At 44.9% G+C, this 21,964-nt stretch overlaps 1 protein-coding gene across 1 annotated transcript; it reads left to right on the top strand.

Moving 5' to 3' along the window:
- Window positions 1-785: 785 nt before the first annotated feature.
- LOC108937291 (alpha-1,6-mannosylglycoprotein 6-beta-N-acetylglucosaminyltransferase B-like) lies at window positions 786-9,389 on the top strand. Its single transcript, XM_018757116.2, has 16 exons — window positions 786-876; window positions 2,284-2,428; window positions 2,986-3,089; window positions 3,805-3,878; window positions 4,039-4,209; window positions 4,318-4,482; window positions 4,920-5,080; window positions 5,705-5,836; window positions 6,325-6,458; window positions 6,802-6,938; window positions 7,107-7,262; window positions 7,580-7,726; window positions 7,893-8,009; window positions 8,157-8,231; window positions 8,557-8,828; window positions 9,191-9,389. Exons 1-16 carry the CDS (start codon window positions 795-797, stop codon window positions 9,387-9,389), a joined length of 2,271 nt encoding a protein of 756 aa, XP_018612632.2. The 5' UTR covers window positions 786-794.
- Window positions 9,390-21,964: the final 12,575 nt, after the last annotated feature.

The raw sequence follows: 21,964 nt of genomic DNA, 5'->3' as shown, positions 1-21,964 counted from the left end.
AAATACAGTGTTGCCTGCGTGTGTGAACCCTACTTGAAATTGTGTAAATGTGCCATAAAAACATTTTTCAGTCAGTCATTCTTTACTTTTCTAAAAAAAATAACAAATCATACAAACCCAAATTAAAAGTGGAGCAGCACAGTGGTGCAGCGCTCTACAGACCTGTTCAGTTCAGTCTTCAGTTCAGTCTTCAGTTCATCCAGACCACTGCAGCCCCGAGTTGGACTGGGTTCTATGAACACGAAAGTGGAATGGTAGTTAAGTATTGTTCAGAAGAGCTTTTGCATGTATTTTAATCGATTTAATTCTGACATTTATACATAAATAGTGGCAAAAGTGAAGAAACATAAGTAGACATTTAAAAAAAAAGGGAATTATTTCCAATATTATTATACAGGAGGAGAAGCTGAGGCCTCAGTGGCTTCACTGAAATGGAAATTAACACTCAGATTTGGCGAGTACAGTTGAAGGTCATGTTCTGGGGTTTTTAAGAGACATTTCTAGAAGTTCAGAGGGCCTGAAACAGGTGCTTGTTTTTAATGACTTCTGTAATAAATGCTTCATCTTCACCAGAATTTCAGAAGTGCAAGTTTGTGAAAAAATTCCTGAATATTTCACAACTTTTGCAGTATTCATATTTCATATATGCTACTTTTTTTTTTTGTTGTTCCTTTTTCCTCTCCTTTTCTTGGAATTCCCTTGCTGTCGCTTCCCTCTGTCCACATCCCTTCTTTGGCACTGCTGCTCTGTCTTCTTGCCCCAGGATTTTTGTGGCAGGGATCATCTTCTTCAGCATGGTCATCCTTATGGTGTTCCTCAGGATTCAGTACTTGGCGACGTACTTAGAGAAGTCTGTGATCGTTGCCAGGTCGGAAGGTAGCATCTCCATCCTTTACAGTGACATTATCACATTGTCATGCAGTTTCTTAGCAGACCCCATAACCATAATTTTGATAGTTTTTTTTTTTTTTTTTACTCATTAACTGTTTATACACAAATGCGGATGGATATTTTGCTAAAAGCTTGTTCTTCAACCGTTTTCGCAATGTGAAAGATGGGTTATTAGGACTCAGGAAATAGCATCTGTTGACTTTCTTTCATTTGTGTCAATAAATTCGATGCTGCCTAGTAACGCATTCGCAGCTGGACATGGAGTATATGGGACGAGCGCAACTTTGAATTGTTTTACTTGAATCCATGAAAACGAACGGCGATCCCGATTCGCCCTGCCTTTCCGAACGTTGCTATTAATGATGAGAAGGTGGAATTTCGTAGCAGTTTCGGCAGGAAGCCATATCCTCATTGTGCTATTTATGAACGTTTAAAGAAGAAACCACAGAAAGTTCATAGAGAGGACCTGATCAGATTCAGGGGGTGTTCACATCATTTTGTGCATTGCACTTATATCTGCTCCAATCAGAGAATTTGAAATTTGCTGAAAAGTGCTTCTGAGAAAATTTCTGCTATGTGGTATGATTGGAAAACAGAAGTTCTAGAATGTCTACAGCAGCAGCTTTCTTCCCCCACCTCCGGAAACAAGGTATATGTTCGTTTTTGTATAAACAGTGTGAAAGCGTAAACCTTTCTGGAATTCCTAAAAGAGACATGCAAATAAAATGCTGCACTGAGCTGACTGGAGAGCACAAGAATGGGTAAGTCAAAGAAGGAACTTGAGAGTAATGGGTGTGGTTTGGCTCCAGAGTATTAAGTATTGTATAAAAGCTCCTTGTCATATGGCGGCCTTCTTAAAAAGCAGATGGAGAGAGCATGACGTGCCAAGTTTCTTTGTGCACATTTCTCCTTATACAAAAAGGCCGCGTAATGCTTTCCATATTAAAACACGCATTTCACTCAGCTCTAATGTAAAGTGGCCCTGTTACTGTGAAAATTCCTGCAATGGAAAATGAAAATATTTTCCTTTTTATTTAGTGCAGTTTCCTTATTTGCCTACAGTGTTTCTCAACTTCTGTAGTATTTCCAACTATATGCTGTAATTCCTACTGCTTCCTGTCACGCTGATAGTCAGCTAAACTGGAAATAGCATTTTTTTTTTCTACTAAATTATAAAATATATTGGATATGCACAAAAATACCTTTTGTTTTTGTATTTCCATTTATTTTACATGGCATTTTTATCTGGGAACTACCTGTTTTTTTTCCCATAAGAAATAGTGGTAGTTCAACACCCCTCACATTCGTAGTTTGACCAGCAAGGGAAAAATTACTGAGCTCCGTCCCTCTTGATTGCGGCTCATTCGATGCTCGCTCTTGGTGGTGCTCAAGGGTCAGTGAGAGAGGAGTCCCCGCAGCTCCTACACGACACCAGTGACATGCTAGAGGACGTCCTGAAGCAAGGAGGCCTCCCGTCCCAGCTCAGCTACAGCAGCGACTTCCACAGGCTTCAGGAACTCAGCTCTCCTATAAGCAGGTGATGGTGTTTGAATGGGGATCGATCAGTAGGCGTATCTTCCGTAGCAACGTCACTCTTCTTTGCAGATTTGCCTTTCTCGGGCAGCCTGGACGATTCAGGCTTGTGTGCCCAAAGCAGCGATGGAGAGCTGAACGCAAATGACTGTTGTGTGCAACGCAGCCAGCTGGTTGAAGCTGAACTATTAGAAAGAGGAGAGCTCACACAGGCATTAACTGTTGGCGTTTTCCTCCACGTTCCTCTCTGCTTTGATCCATGCCCCTTGTCGAGCCTTTCGTAGCGGCATTTACATTTACATGCGTAGGACGTTTACATTTACATTTATAAATATGTAAATGAATGTAAATGTAAAGGTCGTATCGCCGTCAAACGGTAGTAACGCACCACTTGCATGTTATTGGATTACTTTTTCCAGTGTTAATTTTAATTTTCAGGCTTCGAGGAAGTTTATGCAGGCAGAATGTTGCTTAAATCCACAACAGCAGCTCCCTTGGATGCAAATTAAAGGTCAAATCTGGATATGCGATTTGCTGAGATGCCACCTCATGTTCCGGCAGGCTCCTGTCCACAGAGCTGTTGGAGCAGATTCAGGCCATCACTCAGAATATGCCTCAGCTGGTAGAGCGTGTTGAGCAGTTCCTGCGAAGGAACACAATGAGAGGTTTGTACTCCCACACCAGTCGGCGCATACACTTCTGTCCATCTGTCCCTTCCTCCATGCTTGTTCTCTGCTTTATACAGTGGCTTAGAAATTTTGGCCTCAAGACGCAAGATGTCAAGTGCAGTCCATTTTGGTATCGTCCTGAACCAGTCAAGCCAGATGTATATGTGCTGAGAAAGTGTAATATCCCTAGTGCAGTTTGCCCTAGTGCTCTGCCGAAGCTACGTCCACATTCCCCTAGAACCGATTTGAATGCGCTGTAATATTTTCTCTACAATTTCTCAACTTCTGGAGAGAAACACAATCTATGCTTTACTTAGGTGCACGGGCAAGTTGGGCAACAAGGAATTTGTGTGTGCAATATAGCCCTAAAGTGAGTGCGTTCATCAGTGCCTTGAGTGTGCTGGTCAACCCAAAGGAGCAGTATGATGAGGCTTCCCATGCATAGGGGCTCTTCATTTTTGGAGGCTGAGAGTTCAGGGTCTTGTCTCTACTTGAGTGGCTGCGCTGTGAGCAGCAGCACTGGATCATTGTCTGTCCCTGACTTACTGCAAAAATGGTCAAGTGGCTGGTACTTTCCCATTCGCTTGAGGCTCCACTCTTACAGAGAGGGGAGTTGGGTTTTTCACAGTTTCACTGAGTGTTGTGTGCATAATTTGCGAGTAACCGTGAGTACCGTGTGTAGCGCATGCCTAAAACCAGTGTTTTCCCATAGATAGAAAGGGAAAAACCATCTTGTGTGAGACCCCTGTGGATCCCCTGTACCCAGAATGCTCCAGTAAAATGGATGTAAGTCTGTCCTGCTTCTTCTCTGGAATCTGCTAAGTCATTTGTGTGCCACGCTGGCCTAGCGTTGTGTCCATCTCTCCCCACTTGCATATGTCATCTCAGTTCTTTGTTTTTCCATGTGAGATCCCCACTAACCTCCCCCCCCTTTACTTCTTCACAGTGGATGCAGAACTTCTGGACCTCAGACCCCTGCTACGCGTCCTACGGTGTAGACGGCTCCAACTGCTCTTTCCTCATCTACTTGAGTGAGGTGGAGGATTTCTGCCCTCCACTGGCCTGGAGGAACTACACTCAGCCCAAGATCCCCCAGAAAGCCGAAGAACACAGACCAGTGGGTTTTGCCAGTGCCGGTTTTTTGTATTGGCTTTGCTTATTTGATGATGAGGGGAGAAAAAATCCTGAAAATACTCTTCACTTCAGCAAAAACTCCTCCCTACAGGCAGCCTTTCGTCTAGACATCACTGTCCTGCTGGCAGCGCTGGGTAAAAGCAAGGAGTCACTCAGATTCATGGGGAGGCGTATACGCAGGCTGGCACCACAGTGGGCTACAGCTGCCCGGCGCTTGGAGAAGCGGCTGGTGGGTCAATGGAGGCAGGAGAAGAGGGTGAGCGCGGAGGCAGGAGAAGAAGGTGGCAAGACGAGCTAGGAGTGCTTAATTAATGATACTATACTTTTAATATCGCACATTCACCTAAGCACACTTAAATGGCTTGCAGCTGTGAACACCACCCGTTCATTATGTGGATATTTCCTGGTAATTATTGTGGAACCCTACTTGTGCTCATTTCTTATGGCAGCACTCACTAACTAGTGAGTAACAGGTCTGTGTCAGAATACTCAAAGCACATCCTTACTGCTGGACTCACTTTGCTGCTGTAATTCAGAGGAGGAGTGTTCCTCTACGGTTTTTCCAATGCCTCACCTGCTTTTGTGTATCCTCCTAATTTATGGTGATTGTCCTCTTTAGATTGTAAATATTTAGGAACTTGCCCAGGCGACGATTGTTTCCAGTTTGAGTTGTCGTCCCTGTTGCGTCTGTAGATCCTGGTCCACATGGGCTTCTTGACAGAAGATGTTTTCAGCTCTGTGGTTTCGAAGGGTGGTCCGTTGGGTGAGATGGTACAATGGGCCGACATCCTGACCGCACTCTATGTCCTCGGCCATCGAGTGGAGGTCTCGGCCTCCTTCAAGGACCTGCAAGGGTAAACCTTCCGGCCTGGATTGACCTCTTTTGGCAGCTCTTTGCCAAAATCAGTCATTCCTACGTGTATCGTTTTTTAACAATTTAGTCCTCAAATAGATAATGGTCTTACAATTATGTCTGTTTAAGCTTCTGGCTACAAACTGAAATCGTACAGAATCCATGTAAGGTTCTCCTGCAGTCTGGGCTAAACTTGTTACACCATTTAGCTGAAGTTAGATGTTGCTTTTGCTGTTTTACTGCAAAAAAAAGGAACATGTACACATTTCTCCATCTGGCATGTGTGTTTAAAGGGTGTTTGTGTCTCTCTTGCATTTTTTTTGCCTATTATATCAACAAAAACCTGTTCTTATCCACACTGTACCTCTGGGAAGTGTTCTTTTGCTCCTGCACAATAATACTGTGAAGTTCATGGCTTTGCCTCAGTGTAACACTTGCTATAATAGTGAGCTGTGCAGTGTTTTTAAAAGATAGACCTCTATCTATGTATCTGAAAAAGCTGCTACGGCAAAGTCAGGTTGTTCTGAGGTCTAAATGGCAGCGAGAGCATCTTGGTCCGAGATTTTGATTTTCAAAGGTTTTATGGTTGGTCCAGTTTAAATGATTGTGTTGTGTTGTGTGGCAGGTTTCTTGGAGTCCCCCAAAGAAGAAACAGTTGCCCAGTTACAGGATCTCTGCCCTTTGACCTCATCTACACAGACTATCATGGCCTACGGCAGATGAGAGAGTACATGGGCGTGTCCCTGAAAGCACACCAGTGAGTGGCTTTTTCCTTGATCCCACACTTTGTGTTTGCTGGGTTCACAGGCTCATAGCGAGCAGTAGTGAGCCACAGTCACGTGTATTAAAGGTCTGATTAATAATCCATTTGTCAGGCAGCTGATTCCAGTACAAGTTTACGGTACTGGAAATGGCATATGAGAAGTAAGCCAGTGTGGTATGGAAATCAGTCAAAACCACAGAATCAAGCCAGCACGGTATTGAAGTACATGGAGGCTAAATCACTGAGATGCCACCGTACAAGACCTGTGGAGAAGCTGTGGAGAAGGAGAAGGCTGCTCCTCAGCTCTCCGGGTACTCGAGTCCCACATGGACCCGTGAAGGGCCTGCGAAAAAACCTTGGAGATACCGATACTTTCCTGCAGTGTAGAATTTCACTTGCCAATCCTGCTATGATTTTGAGAACCTGCGAGATGGTTCTGAGTCTCTTTCTTGCAAACTGACACCTGAACTCCTCTCTCTCAGATGCCGTATCCGTGTGATCGACACCTTTGGGACCGAACCTGCTTACAACAATAAGCTATATGCCGTCAAGAACGGCTACAGGAGCAACTGGGGCCACTGGAACCTGGATTGCAGACAGTACATGACCATGTTCCGTGAGTGCATTCGCTCCGGGTCAGAAAACGCTACCTGTCCACAGCACTGCAGCGTGTCCTTCCTGTAACCAGAGACAGAGAGATTAATCCAACCACTGTCCTCAGCAGAACCTTTATGTCGTAGAAACACCCCTGAACACACCTTTCCATCTAAATGAGTATCTCTGTTGGTTAACAAGTAAAGGAAGGTAAATGATCTCTACTGTGGTGTGCAATTGACTTGCAAAATTGTTGACATTGTCAGTATTTGTGCAGCTCTGTTATGACACTCTGCAGCCTCGAACACTCTCTGCAGCCGTGTCACAATGAAAAGTAACGTAATGAAAGTTGCAATGTTTTGCAGCTCACACACCGGACAATTCCTTCATGGGCTTTGTGGCAGATGAACTGAGCAAGAGTGAGAAGCTGCACGTAAGCAAGAACAAGGCTAAAAATATGGTCGTTGTCTACGGCAAAGACATCAGCATGTGGAAGGTGAGGGTAGGATCACCCTCAGCTCTCGTTACGCATGTTTCTGCTCTGAAGCTTGGTCATTTAGCATGTAGGCAGTGTTGGGTGGTTCTGGAGCAGAACTCTCGAATGTAAACGAAAAACGTATAGCTCCGTGTTCTTGCCTCCTCTTTATGCTTTGCTTCCTTTCCTTGCCAGGGGAAGGAACACCTCTTAGAAGTTCTACGCCGCCACATGGACGTGCATGCCACTGTCTACCACCAGGCATGGAGCGCCACGGTAATGCCCCCGTTCGTGAAGAACCATGGCCTCCTGTCCCAGAAAGATCTGCAGAAGCTCCTGAAGAAGGCTAAGGTACCCTGGCTCTCGGGGAGCAGCCTCAGTTCGCTCTCTCGAGTAGGGGCACTGTGTTTGTCCCCTGTCACTGAATCACTTTTCTTTTCTGTTTTTGCTTATTGCCCTTCCAGTCGTGATTCCTCATTGCACTTAACATAGAGCAGTACAAGTGTTCAGATTAACGTTGCATTATCGATAATAAGGACACTCATTTCAACAGCCTCTGATGGACCAAGGCATAGTAACAATACACAGTTACACCAAAAACTAGTATTTCATAATTAGCATTTACAAGTTTATTTGATTATTTTCTTTTTCCCCAAATCCACATCAAGGTCTTTGTTGGACTCGGTTTCCCCTATGAAGGCCCCGCCCCTTTGGAGGCAGTGGCTAACGGCTGCATCTTTCTCCAGCCGAAGTTCCACCCACCGCACAGTTCGCTGAATCACAAGTTCTTCGAAGGGAAGCCAACGTCCAGAGAGGTGATCTGACCAGCCGAGGCTGTTGCTTTGAAAATAAGTCGGCTCTGCAGCGCGCCACCCTGCCCATAGGGACAAACTGCTGCTCGTGTGCACCCAGCCGCGTGCAAGGGGGCGTAGCAGTCGAGTTTCGGCCCCAGGCTAAGGTGCTCTGTCTCTGACTGCACAGGTGACCTCCCAGCATCCCTACATGGAGCGGCACATAGGGAAGCCTCATGTGATGACGGTCAACTTCAACAACTCCCAGGAGCTCGAGGCCACGATACAGGAGCTCCTGAGAACCAAGGTGCGCTGCACACAGTGGAATGAGCGTGAAAGGTCCAACCGCGGCCTAACTGCTCTGCGCTCACTTTGGTGGGGCATCCTGTGCTCCGCGCAGTCCCCAGCTCTTTACTGTCCTCCGGGCTCAAAGACATGTGGTTCGTCCCTGCAGGTGGAGCCTTACCTGCCCTTTGAATATACCTGCGAGGGGATGCTGGAGAGAGTGCACGCCTACATTCAGCACCAGGTGAGGTCCTGAGGTACCAGGTGGAGCCGCACAGTGACCGTAGACCATGGTGCTTAAGGAGCTGGAAACATCCAAAACATTAATGTTCAACTGTTGCCATAACAAAGTGTGCAATGGCAGTACACTTTAATATTTTGCCACGCTTTCGTTTAGTGAAGACCTTCACCAGAAATAAGGTGCGCACCTTACCATTTTAAATGTGATGTGTTTACACACCCAGGTCACCACTCAGGTTAGGACTTAACTCATGGGGAGAAGAGCAGGGCAGCTTCTGGTGTGTAGCTCAGCGTTTGTGACGAATGGCCTGCCCTTCATCCCTTTATAGGACTTCTGTGCGCCCACTGATCCACTTCCTCCAGCCAGCTTCTCCAAGCTGTGGCCGGGCAACCCCCACAGCCCCTTCGTTTTGCTCTCCAACTCGACGAGGTTAGCCTGGGAGCCCAGCGTACCGGCACCGCCGTCATGGCCACCGCTGAGCTCGCTGCAGGCGCTCTTGTCGCAGCCAGGGCTGTCGTGCACAGAGACGTGTCGCAGTATCGCCATGGTCTGTGAGCCGACCTTCTTCCACTTCATCAACAGCAAGCAGGCCCTCTCCTCGTGAGTGCTCGGCCCACCTGCGTCACCCCAGCAGCCTTCAAGCTTTCCGCCTCATCCATCCACTTTTACCTCTTGCTGGAATAGCTCACACTGAATACACCGTTGATGTTGCACGGAACGCTACTGCATGTTTTGAGACCACTAACCATCCTTCTGCCTCTGGTCATCCTCTCACGCTGTTACAAGCATTCGCTCTTATTTCCGTATGAGATGTTTTATGCAAACGAACAGGCAGCTGCACCTCTTTGCTGGAGCCATTCAAATTGGTGGTTTGACCTGTGAGTGTTTGTGCCGTCCGGGGCAGATGATTGCCGCTGCCTCTGTCACTAATCACATGTGTCCATCCCACTCCTTTCTCCCAGGTTGAATGTGAGATGTGAAATGTGGGAAGTGGAGGCGAACCACATATTCCCAGCGGTGTCCAGGGAGCAGAGACGCTGCAGCTTACAGAAGGAGCCGCTACTGTTCAGCTGCGCAGGGCTCAGCGCTCGGCACCGACGCCTTTGCCCTTGTCGGGACGCCCGGCACGGGCAGGTGGCGCTGTGCCGTGACTGCCTGTGAAGCAGCTGCCCCTTTGCTCACTGGGGCTTGGTTGCGCTGAGCATGTCACGTCACCATTTCCCAGTGGTACTTTGTGGTAAAGCACGGGGTGGAGTACCTCTACATGGTGATGGGCAGGGAAATTCAGACCATTGAGAAACCGCATCACTCATAGGCCTCATCGGAGCTGTTGACCAAACTAGGTGGCATGAACCCTAAATTCGCAAGACATGTGCATGTTTGGGACCTATTGTTGAGTTTCAGTGATGTTTCAGAACTTCAGGGAATACTGGCGCTTGACAGTCCACGTGCTTTTTCCCTGAAGCTGGGATCGCTGCGGAGGTCAGGGGTCTGCTGTGACACATCATGTACAATTGTGAAAATATTCAGTGAAAAACCAGAAGTTATTTGAAGCAGCAAATAATGTTTCCAGCTTTTTTATTAGGATATTTGGAAAATTGACATGAATTTCAATACCCCTTGACATTGTGCACTTTGCTATGTTTACAGAAGAGATTCCTGTTTCACGTGTTTGTCGTTTAAATGGATTTCATCTTTACAGCCATTGTTGAACGTCTTGGCATGTGAAATAGCAGTTTGATAGGACATATGGATTTCTAGCATCAGTACACATTGACTTGTTTTTAACATTAAGCCATAACCATTGAAATGATATTTGAGGTATTTATGAGACAGATTTTTTTCCCTTTATAACATGATGTGGAAGCTGGGCGTCGACCTCAGTATTGGCTGTAAGTATATTATCGGGTATAAAAATTCGTAGATCTCTGTTCATAGTAGAAGGGTTCATACATTTTGCATACTTGTCAGTGTTGTTGCGTTAGGTCACGTTGAATGACTCTGTTTGGTGAGACAGGGAGTTATGGCCCGTTCCCTCGTTTGTCCCGTCTGTGTGTGGAGGAAAGCACACTTATTTCGTGTAACTCCGCAAGAAATAAGTGTGTTTTCCTCAACGCACACAGAGACTGGACAAACGAGCTGACGTTTCTGCAGCTTCCTTTCCTCCAGGTACTGGGCTGTTCTCCATGAACCTGCTCAGTGATGTCCTGTCGTGGAGGGGGACCATGGTCGGAGTGCCGATCCCCAGCCAATGAAAAAAATTAATAACTCCCACCGTTCACATTGGCAGGACATATCATTGTGAACACCACCTACTCTTTCCATACAATTCAAAGACAATCTTGAAGGGATTAGATACTTTTCATAGTCCACACTGAGTGTTTTAGGGAGGTAAAACGGATCCCTTCACACTGAAAGACCCCCACAGCAGCTTCGGCGTTCCTGGTTTTGTCATCGGTTGCCACTCTGAGTCCTGGTGGTGGACATTTTTAATAGATTGTTTTAATTTATTATAGAGTCTGATGTGCAGTTTGTTTTTGTTTGATGACATACAACAGTGTTGAAGTTAAGTGATGTTGTAACAGTTTGAAATATGTTCTTTAATAGATTACTTGATCATGAATTCTGCATATTATTCTGGCAATATTTTTTGTATGTTATGGCATATATTTGACAGTTCTTATACGGAATTTAATTAACTTTATCTAGGAAGGATACTGAGCACTACATTTTCATAAGCTGCGATATGTATTAGATTGCCCTCACATAACCAGGCTCTAAATATTGTTCTTTCGAGTCGTTCTCGTTAACCGCGTTTTTTCTACCACCTTGTGGCCAAAGCCGAGTACTGCAGTTAACTGGAAATAGCGCATATTTTTTTCTCTCTCCTTCTGACTCGTTCTCACTAAAACAGTGTTTTTTCTACCACCTTCTGGCCAAAGCCGAGTACTGCAGTTAACTGGAAATAGCGCATTTTTTTTCTCTCTCCTTCTGACTCGTTCTCACTAAAACAGTGTTTTTTCTACCACCTTCTGGCCAAAGCCGAGTACTGCAGTTAACTGGAAATAGCGCATTTTTTTTTCTCTCTCCTTCTGACTCGTTCTCACTAAAACAGTGTTTTTTCTACCACCTTCTGGCCAAAGCCGAGTACTGCAGTTAACTGGAAATAGCGCATTTTTTTTTCTCTCTCCTTCTGACTCGTTCTCACTAAAACAGTGTTTTTTCTACCACCTTGTGGCCAAAGCCGAGTACTGCAGTTAACTGGAAATCGCGCATTTTTTTCTCTCTCCTTCCGACTCATTCTTGCTAACCGTTTGTTTTCTACCACCTTGTGGACACGGTTGAATAATGCAACCGTTGAAAAAAGACATTCGTGATCTAACTCCAGCAATTTTTGTTTTTTCGACGTTTAATTGACAGAACACTCACACTATTTTCTTATAATCGGTGAATATAAATTGTTTTCAAACAGTTACATTCATGGCTTGAGTTTGCACTGGAGTTGGCATTTTTGATATAAAGATCTGTGTTGGAAACTTGCAGTTGCCATTCCAGGAGGCTGCTTACAGTCTTAGAATCTGTTAACATTAAAGTTGTTTTAAAATTCTCCTTTTGTGGCCTGTGCAACACAAAACATGTTTAAAGTACAAGAGATGAGTGCTGAGGTGGGTGGGTTTGGTCTGTGGTTGAGGTATTATTGCTGCTCTTTAAATCCATACTTTGGTGTCTTAAAAACACCTCACAGCTTCATGTGAGGAGCAACACGAAGGAGCGCTGTGCTTGATGCTGCTTGTGTGGCCTAGTAGTTCAGTTTTAGGCAAATGTCTGGAGTTCAGACCCAGGCATTTGAAGCACAGGAGATGAGCAATAAATGCACAAGCAATGCAGACTGTTCAGCTTAGCAGTTAAGTACTTTACTGGTGTGTGTGTGAATGGTTCAGTTTTCAAACCTTCTCAAACAAGTGGGTTCAATTCTCTACTCCCAGAGTTGTTTCGAAGGATACAACAGGGTTCAGACAAAGCTCATCAGCTTTGAACTCAAAACTCTCTGCTTCTCACATTTGCGCTTTAACCATTAGACTAAAAAAACCATCAAACTTACCTGTCGTTTTACTGACATCCGTTAACAGTGAAGCTGACAGTAATTAATCGCATTAAGAAAGGAGCGTACATACCGTATCATGGATCATTAAAGTAGGCAAGTAAAAAGATTAGTGTTATTAATGTAAGCTATGCTACTTTCCTACAAATTGTCAAATGAGTTCAGATGATAATTGTCATGTCTTGAGCGGGAAGATTTTGTATTTAATAAATTCAGTAGAATATTTTTTTTGCCGAGACAGAAGTGAAAGACTCAGTTTTTACTGAATGGCTTTTACGCTATCCTAAAAGCTGGGGATCATCAGCGTAGCAGTGGTAGTTGAGTCCATGGGAGGTGATGACAGGGTCGAGGGAAGAGGTGTAGACTGAAAAGAGTAGGGGGCCCAGTACCGAGCCCTGTGGGACACCAGTTGAGAGAGGCTGAGAGGGATGATGGGAAACCCCACCAGACCACTTGGAAGGAGCTACCTGACAGCTAGGACTCAACCCATCTCCTTTGATGCCAGGCTGTCCAGGAGAGGAGAGTAGAATCCAGTGAAGTGAGGGGTTAATCTTGGAGATGAAGAGGTAGGTTGCGGGGAAATGTCCTGTAGGATCCATGGTGAAATCCGAGGGAGCAAGTGGTGGTTTTGTGTGACAGAGTTAGACAAAGTCTATTCGTGGTTAAACTCTGGACCTCTGCAACCAGATAATATACAAGTGGCTACTGATAATGAAGAATATTTAAAAAAAAGAGATACTCTAAACAATTTTTGTTACAACTATTATGTAATTTGTTGGTAGTATCCTTGTCATCGATAAAAATACCCCTTTTATTTTCATATTTTAATCAATTTACATACTTCATCTTTCAACCCTTTTTATCCATAATAATGGTCATTCAACCCCTTATCTACAGCACATCACTGAATGGGGTGATTTCAGGAACAAGTTAACACCACTATGTGAGGAACAGGTGTACAACTGACAATTTTGGTGTACAGTTTTGAGGAAGTATATGTTGTTATCGGATAATTTACGTTCTTTTATCAGTTACACATAATGCAAGGTGGGATTTATGGTCCATTCAGCTCATATTTTATTTGTAGATCCTTGAAGAAAAGTGTTACAGGTATATTTTGTGTGTATGGAAAATAAAATGTTAGCTGTACTTCACATACTTCACAAAGGTAAAATTGGACTTGTGTCGGAAAATGTCACTAACACTTCTTAAAACAAAAGATTACATGAAACTAATAATCAATCAATCAATCAAAGGGAAGTTCTGATTTTGTTATTCAAATGTAAATACATGTACTGTATTGAAAAAAAGAATAGGGCTAAGGAATACTGCAAAAACCAGTAAAATACTAGTTCCTTTTTGCATTTGAGAGAGTGACCAGCAAAAAACAGAGAACAGAACACTGAAGGAAGTGTAATTATAAAATAAAAAAGGGGAAATGTTATCTTTGGTTATTCCTATCCTGAACGTTTATAACGTTGTGAGCCCATGTATACTGCTGTATTTACTCCTGTAAATGCACCCCACTGATTAGAAGGATCAAATATTGTGGATAAGAATCACCTAAGCAACAGTTATATTTACAGCAGATGCTTTTCTTCAAGGCAAATTAAAATGTTAAGTTCAGATTATTTACCCTTGTATACAGCCGGGTAATTTTTACAAGAGCAATGTAAGATAAGTACCTTGATCAAGGGAACTGTAGCTAGAAGTGGGATGCAAACCTGTAATCTTAGTCCAAAGGCAGCAGTTCTGATCACTGCATCGTCTTGCTGTACAGTTTAATAGTGATAATTAATCTTTGTAGACTCTATTTAAAATCTAATTAACTCAGCTTTCAATGCGTGAAATATGGTCACTTTATTTTGAAGTGTCTGTTTTCAAAGCTCAGTGTCTGTTATACTGCACTGTGGAAGGGTGACCACCAGGAGGCACTGTAGTGTGTGGCATCAGGCCCCGCATGACCTGAGCCGTGCCCCTCCCCAAGCACCATACCTCCCTCACTCCGGTTGCCATGCAGATCATGGTGTCTTCATTCCCGGTGTGGCTCTGCTTGTGATAAGGAGACAGGATCCCTTGCCAGAAACCTCCAACACATGCACCAGGAATGCACTTTTGCATGAATTACTTGTGGCTTTATCAGAGCTGTCTCGATCCCAAGATACCTTGGGCCCCTTTCCCCCTCCTGTCGAGCAGACATTCTAACAAGCTGTTATCTGTGTGTCATTATTCTCACTCTGCTGCTGGGCTGCAAATGCTTTTCTTCAAAGCTACGTATAGAGATGGTTGGAAGAGTTCTTCTTCATAATGGCCACATGACAGTGTTTCACGGGTGGGAGCAAAACTAAATACGAAGCGCCAGCCAAAACCAGCAGGTGACGTGAGGCACCCAGCGTTAGAGTGAGAGGCGCTGAGGCATCCATGTAGAAAGTTCCGATAATCAAGGCAGATTTTACAAAGCTGGGTATACTCCGGGAGCTTTTGCTCTTCTGTGAGCCTTTTTGCCATTGTTCCACGGAAATGTAGCACGCGGTGCAGGGTGAGGGAGGTCGCCACTCATGATTGAGTGCTTGTAGGTGTGGGTGACCTCCTTCCATCTCTAACAAGAGCAGGAAAACTCAGCTGTCCCAGTTTCTCTCTCTCTCGCTCCTTCCCTCTCCTCCTCTCCGCTCTCCTCCCTCCTGAGCCGGTGACAGAGATGCAGCTCAACTCCTCTCCCGCCAGATGGCTCATGTCAAAGCTGTTGCTCACATCGCACCCCCATCAGATGCAGAGTAGACCAGTAGGATTGAGTAGGAGGGGGGAGTCCCAGAAGACATGCAGGTTCCAAATGGACAGATACCTAACAGTGCACATAGGGAACTGTCTGATGCTGAATTAAAGTAACATTAAAGTTAAAGCCCCCTCTCCACCGACCTAAAAAAAGTTGCGGCCCCCGGAGGGTGGAATGTGATGTTCTCCATAATTTTGGCCGTCATTTGTTTATAGTCTGATATCATTTGGAGCGTCTGCTGCCCTAGTGATGGAAGAAGCCATGCTTTCTGTAGCTGCACTATGGAAAATTGCCACAATGGGCTTAGTCTCTGTATCCCTGCACAGGCCATTCTGCTGGAGGAGTTCTGTCTGGATGTCAGTCCAAGCCCGCAGATCTGTCCAGATGAACGTTGTCATCTTGTTTGCGTCGTTCGCAATGTTTTACCCGTTACACAACCGAGTATTTTACTGGAACGGTTCAGACAAAAGCTTCATTCCCAAGAGTGTATTTCATTAACCAGCCAAATATCATCCCATACAGTACATGTGTTTTTCTGTGACAAAGTTGTCTGGCAAAATAGATTTTTCGAGTGCATAGAAGTGTTATAAAGGCCTCCCGTGCGTAATAATTTGTCCCGAAAAAGTAAAGCGTATTCCCGTTTCTCTTCCTGCGACTCAGAACCTATTGGATAAAGTATGTGTCCGTCACTTTAATAGCCAATACACCTCAACCACGCATCTGTAAGACTTGCATAATAATCTTTAATTTTTCCGACATTGGTTGCCTTAATGTGCTTTTTAGCCACTGAGTGAGTCATAAATACACACGCCACACCTTAAACATGCCGAGAGTAGCGCAGTTACTTTCCCACGCCCATCCTTCCAAGGACGAGGAGTCCAGAGTACGCAGGTCACAACTGCCAGCGATGCGGTGGATCAGATCTTTGCCTCAGCCGTCTTCTCACGGAGACCTTGAAAGCCCCGCATGCAACGAGAACCGACTGCGCCCAGGCTCATTTCCATGGGAAACACCTGCAATCCCTCATGTCGGGGTGGTCTGGCTTTCTACACTAGACCCTTGCTCAATTTCAGTAGCATTTATTTGTCTTTTACCAGGAACTTTTCTCCAAAGTTGAATTATTTTCTCTTGAGTAAGCTTGAAAATCTATGGTGCTTTCAGGGCTCCAAGCATATGCTTACACTGTTTTTCATTATATAATGATGTCTGAATGGAAGGGTAATGGACAAGAAGGAATGACCATTTCTACAGTTGATGGTCTTCAGCAAATTCAGAACTACTGCCCAAATTAGGTTATTGGTATCTGAATCATTTGTTTTTAGCTTCAGCTTTCATCCCAGACAATTTGCATCAACTGTCCGTTTCTAGTAGTGAAGTATCTCCAAGGACATGAGTCTCAACTGAGATCCTTAACCGCCATGCCACCTACTGCTGTTTATTGGGTCATTTGCATAGGTTTTTCAGGATCCCTTTTCCCATGCATCGGGTGGAAGTGGCGATGGCGGGGGTTTGGTGAGTCAGCCCACGCGAGTTTTTGAGTCGTTGTGCTGCGTGGGGGAAATCCGGTCGGCCTGGGTGTGGGGACTTTAACGTTCTCCATCCCTCGATGACTCAGAGAAACATGCTCGTCTCTGTTGAAGAGCCATGCCTCATCTGCCTGCCCAGACACATTTGCAGGAGAGGTGAGATTTCAAACACAGCACACTTCCATGTAACCTCATACTTGCAATCACAAATTTGTTAATGAAATGTGATATTCCAAACACCATCGTGTCAATGTCTCTTTATTGTACAGCTTCTGAGGTTTGCAGAGGTCCTGCTGGCTGTCTATAGGTCGCATTACACCCCTATCATGAGTTACGGTTACAGCTGGAATAGTGGTTTAAAAAGCCCATCCGTTAAATGTTATATTCTGCTGTAGATGAGTGAAGCAACAAGAGGGCAGTGCCGTCGTTACCGTGCAACAGTGCCTGTACTTCCCCCGGGGGGCAATTCTACGGTCAGAACAGCATTGAGTAACATGCAATGTGTTGAGTACTCTACTGACCCTGTTTGCCCCGGTCCAATAACATGTCTACCAAGGCTCCCCCACCTTGATGGAGAGTTGGTAGTTATGAATGAAATGTTTAAAAAATTAGGAAACCAGAACAAAGTCTAAAAATTTGTCAGATATTCAGCATTCACATTTCCCTCATTTTAAGATCCCTTGATATGCTTCACAACATACATCACGGTTGACCGTGGAATGGTTTATGTGAGATCGCAGGAGCTGGCTGAAATTTTCTTCTAGTTTTCCTAAAGTGAGTTACACAGGGAGTCAATCGTACAGTGTGATGGCAATTTTGTGTCCTACCTGGGAATCCTAATAACCTTACAGTTCTGTTTTTTTGTCTGAATGCTTATATCATCCTTGATGCTTACTGGGCTTTTGTGTACTTAGACAAGCACCCCTTCCCCTTGAGTCAACAAGTTTGAATTTAATTTGCACATCCTTAAGCCCAGGGGTGCACGTCATTCTCTCTCTCCTGCCATTGCTCGGATTCTCACCACATCCCTTCCCTGCCTGTCATGCCGGTTTGAATCAAGCGCCCGACAGAAACAATAGGACCGGACCTCCGAAGGCGGCGTCCGTAGCAGACATCCTCTAGGAGCATGCAAACCCTCTAGGCCATTTCGTGTTGACCAAAATGAATGAAAAAACAATTCAACTGCCACGCCTGGGGAGGCATGGGTTAGTCAATGAAGTAACGGAGGGTTGACACGCATCCAGACAAAGAAAGAGTTTTTAGCAAGAACGCTTACAGTTCATGCTCTTAGAGATTACATCACCGGCTGAGTTCAGGAGAGAACGGAGTATATAGAGCAATTTCACGCGTTTGCAGTAACCCAGGGGACGGGAACGAGTTGCACGTCGGCCGTAAACTTTCACCACCTTCCATAAACTTTGGCACCGTTTCGTCAGAGGAATCTGTTGCCCTTAACACATCCCCTAGCGCTGGCCGTGTAGCAACTGGCTGCTAGTTCTCCAGGTCCACAGGTCATATTCCCCTCGTGTGTCACCTCTTTTTGTCTCTAGTGTCACTCTCGTGGTGGTGCGATCTCTTTAGCTTTGTGATAATGCTCTCATTGCAAAATGCACTTGTGTTTGCTTACGCATACTGTACGCACATGCACATTTAAATATATACAGGATACACCGGGCTGGATGGTGGTGAAGAAGTTGGGCTAGCGACTACGATGCTGCATATTCAGATTTCGGGAGACAACTGTTAGCATGTCTTTGACCTGAAATTGTTCTGCAAAACCTAGGAATTTCATGGAAACTGTGGATTTGCAGACCTTAAATTATGCTTCAGTTTCTACGCTTTTGTAAATGAAGTAAAATGTTTTAAATAGCGTAGGTTTGTCAGAAGTTTTTCGGGTCAGAGGGGAATGTCATTCGGGAACAAGACCCTTTGTGCTGCAATGACTCAGTTCTTCAACTGCCCTGTGACCTTTGCATGGTGTAGTAAGGACTGTGCTGAGCATTAGTCATCAACAGTCACATTTTTATTCTGGCAACATTAGGAATCAACGGTTTTACCTGTTTCTTCAGCTACTACAATGAAGTGTTCCAAGATTCATGTTCGTACTCCTTGGGGTGTGTGCTCGTGCTTAAAGGCCATCTGAAGATCCTTTTCTGGAGAGGCTCTGTGATGAATTTGAGTGTGTATGTTAAAGGGGATCTCCTCCTTAACCCACACTCTCACCATTTAAACTGTAGGTACCACTCAAGCATTTGTTGGATATTTCAAAACCATCTGACGTGGAGTGTGTGCTAACGTCGCTATTTTGGGATGCTGGCAACTACTTCTGCCCTATATGCTGGCCACTGGGAAATGGGTTTAGCAGAACCGAGGGCTCTGGCGCACGCATCTGTCTTGGTCATTGTTGGGGGGGGTGGCACGGATGGGGTCCAGGGAGTTGCGCTGGGGGCAGAGTGTTAACCACCAAGGGCTGTTGTTGCAAAATCAGGTACGGGTCTTTCCTGCAAGGTCGGGGTGCTGATGCTTTAACCTCGTTATCCAGAATCCCCTAACAACAGATCTGGCACTGATGTATGCAAGGCGCTTCCTGTAAAAAGCATCACTAAGGAGAGACCAGTGCCACTGTAAAAACTGACAATTTGAACAGTGTGATGTGCTACTTGTTTTACTAGTTTCCGTTCTACTTGGATCCCTCACACTAAAGACCAGTTCTGCATTTTTTCAGCATGTGTATTTCAAGGAATAAACCTTGATTTCCTCTTTTCTCCTGGTCAGTGCAGAGAACGGTGGCTCCTGCGCTGCAGTTTTGCACCTGGGTTCAATTCCAGCTCAGTCTGCGCGAAGTTTGCAATTTTCTCTTCGCGTCTGCGTCGTTTTCCTCCAGGTGCTCCCGTATCCTCCTACAATCCGAAGGTATTTGATTCACGTGAATTGAGGACTCTAAATTGTGCGTCTCTGTGAACGTGCGGGTTGGATCTATCTCTTGTGAGGATAGGTAGAGACTTATACGAGGCTTGGTAGTAATAATAACTGACTGGGTTAAGCAAAGTTGTGGTGAGTGCATGTTTTCTGCAGAGTTGACTCAAAAGCGGTCAAGTGTTGTTCTTGAGTTGTGAATAGTGGGTGGGTTTTTCAGATGTTCAACTGCTTGCATTCCATCCTATGGCCTTTGGGCTGTTCGCACAGACATGAATCCACAACGGACCACCCCCACGTACACGTTTGATGTGCTCGGAAGATACTTGGCTCATTCTCTGGACGACTCCCCCATCCCTGAAAGCCTTTCCTCTAGAGGTTAGTACCGTCTGGTTGCCTAATGTGCTTCAATCATCTCTAGAGAGGGATGGTCACCAGACCAGCTTCAAAGAGCTGTTGTATGTTGACAAAGCACTTCTGTACCTGCTGTGGAAATAGCTAACAAAAATGAGAGTTAATTTTTCCACAACTTCAGCATTTGTAATTGCATCTCACGAGCAGGAGATTCGAGGGCCGTGCAACGGTAGCCTTGGCTCTTCGTCTGATTGTTACCCAGACAAATATTTTGTATCGAAACAAGCAGGAAAAAAAAAGACATGCTAGTTAAGGAAACACTAATGACTTAAGTTTTGTTTCCATTACGACGAGTTTAATATTTTAGCTGTTCGTACCCCAGCTGATTTAGCTGTTTAACCTATCGTCAAAGAAATAAATAGTGCAGAGAGACAAATGAGTGATGCAGCTCTAAAAATCAGGAGCTATAACCTCACAGATGGTCATTCGCCGGGGGACAAAATATAACTATGTATTGTTTCATCAATTTTGAAAACCTCAAGAGCAGCAATATTTGGTGAAGGGTCAAGGAGTAAAGTTGTCAAAACTGGTGACTGGCTGTGTTCTGTAACTCTCCAGATATTTTGCCCGGCATTTAAAAAATGCATCACGTTTTTTGACGGTCTCAATACATCAGGGCATTTAATACTTTGGTCTCACACTGGCAGCGGTTCTCTACTCGTGTTGTTTTATACACACAGGCTCTCCGGCTGCACCAGGCCAGATGTGCTGGGAAACTGTTGCTGTGACCTTGAGCAATGCCGTTATTCCCAGTGCTGCTTTTAAAAACTAGGTTCTGTCACAAAGTGGAGATATTGTTCTTATATAAAGAATCCACCTCCATTAGTGTAAAGGTATTACATATTGCTGTAAGTGCATATGATATACAGTAATCCCTGTATCTTTCTTTAATTATATGCACATGTCTGAAACTGTTAGAGTGAATATGTAGCACAGTCAATAGGTTATAGTACTGGCCACCGTGTGATACTGCAGTTGTTATGATAGAGCTGTTATAGCTTTACATATTATGTTCTGAATATACGCCAATGGCTTACAACCACTGCAGTGTCTCAGGGCAACCAACCTTGGACCCTGAGAACTATTCCAATTTACAACATATAAAGTTTGTTTCATTTTTACCATCTAAGTGTAACAGAGTGGGGTGTGGTGGTGCAGCGGGTTTGGCCGGGTCCTGCTCCTTGGTGGGTCTGGGGTCCGAGCCCTGCTTGAGGTGCCTTGTGATGGACTGACGTCCCGTCCTGGGTGTGTCCCCTCCCCCTTCATCCTTGCGCCCTGTGTTGCCGGGCTAGGCTCCGGTTTGCTGCAACCCATGTTTGGGACAAGTGGTTTCACCCTGTGCATAGTTATAACAGCTGTTACCTAACCATGCCCAGCAGAGGCCTGTACCAAGCTGTGTTGTATATAAACCCTTATCACCTCTTTATGGAGATGCTGAGTTTCACGCTAGGTCAGTCTCTACTTGACTATGCCTGATGTCGAATGCTGGACTCTTGGAATGTATTTAGGATCATTTTTAAATGCAGTGTGTTTGTAGTTCTCCAGCGTGGTTGGGCAGCCCTTTGGTTGCTTTATAGATCGTTTTACACACAAGCACCATCTTGCTAATCCTGACTGACACAACGTTGATTTGTCAGTGTTGAGTGCTCAGAGCCTGCAGTTGAGTAGCTGGTTAAATTAAGCTTCCGTCGTCATCACAATCCCCATCTAAACAGAGCACGGGATGTATTAAGTTATGATGAAGTAAGCTGCTGGCCTGTCACACTGAAATTTGTCCCTAGGGGGTCAGTAAACCTGGCGATCTATATAGACGAAGGCTGTTTGAGGAACGCAGAAAGTTTTGCCATTACCACCCCAACTCACTCTCTAAATGTGGCAGAATACCACCCCACACATACCTCATTTATCTTCTAGACCAGAACAACCCAATTCAAGTACATCCCAGTAAAAATGTTTTTAGCACTTGATGCAAACACTCTAAAGAGGAGACAACTTGAGTTTGTGT

The sequence above is a fragment of the Scleropages formosus genome, chromosome 8, assembly GCF_900964775.1.
Source record: "Scleropages formosus chromosome 8, fSclFor1.1, whole genome shotgun sequence".
NCBI lineage: Eukaryota > Metazoa > Chordata > Actinopteri > Osteoglossiformes > Osteoglossidae > Scleropages > Scleropages formosus.
Note: the sequence above shows the minus strand (reverse complement) of the source record. Positions and strands in the feature narration are given on the sequence as shown.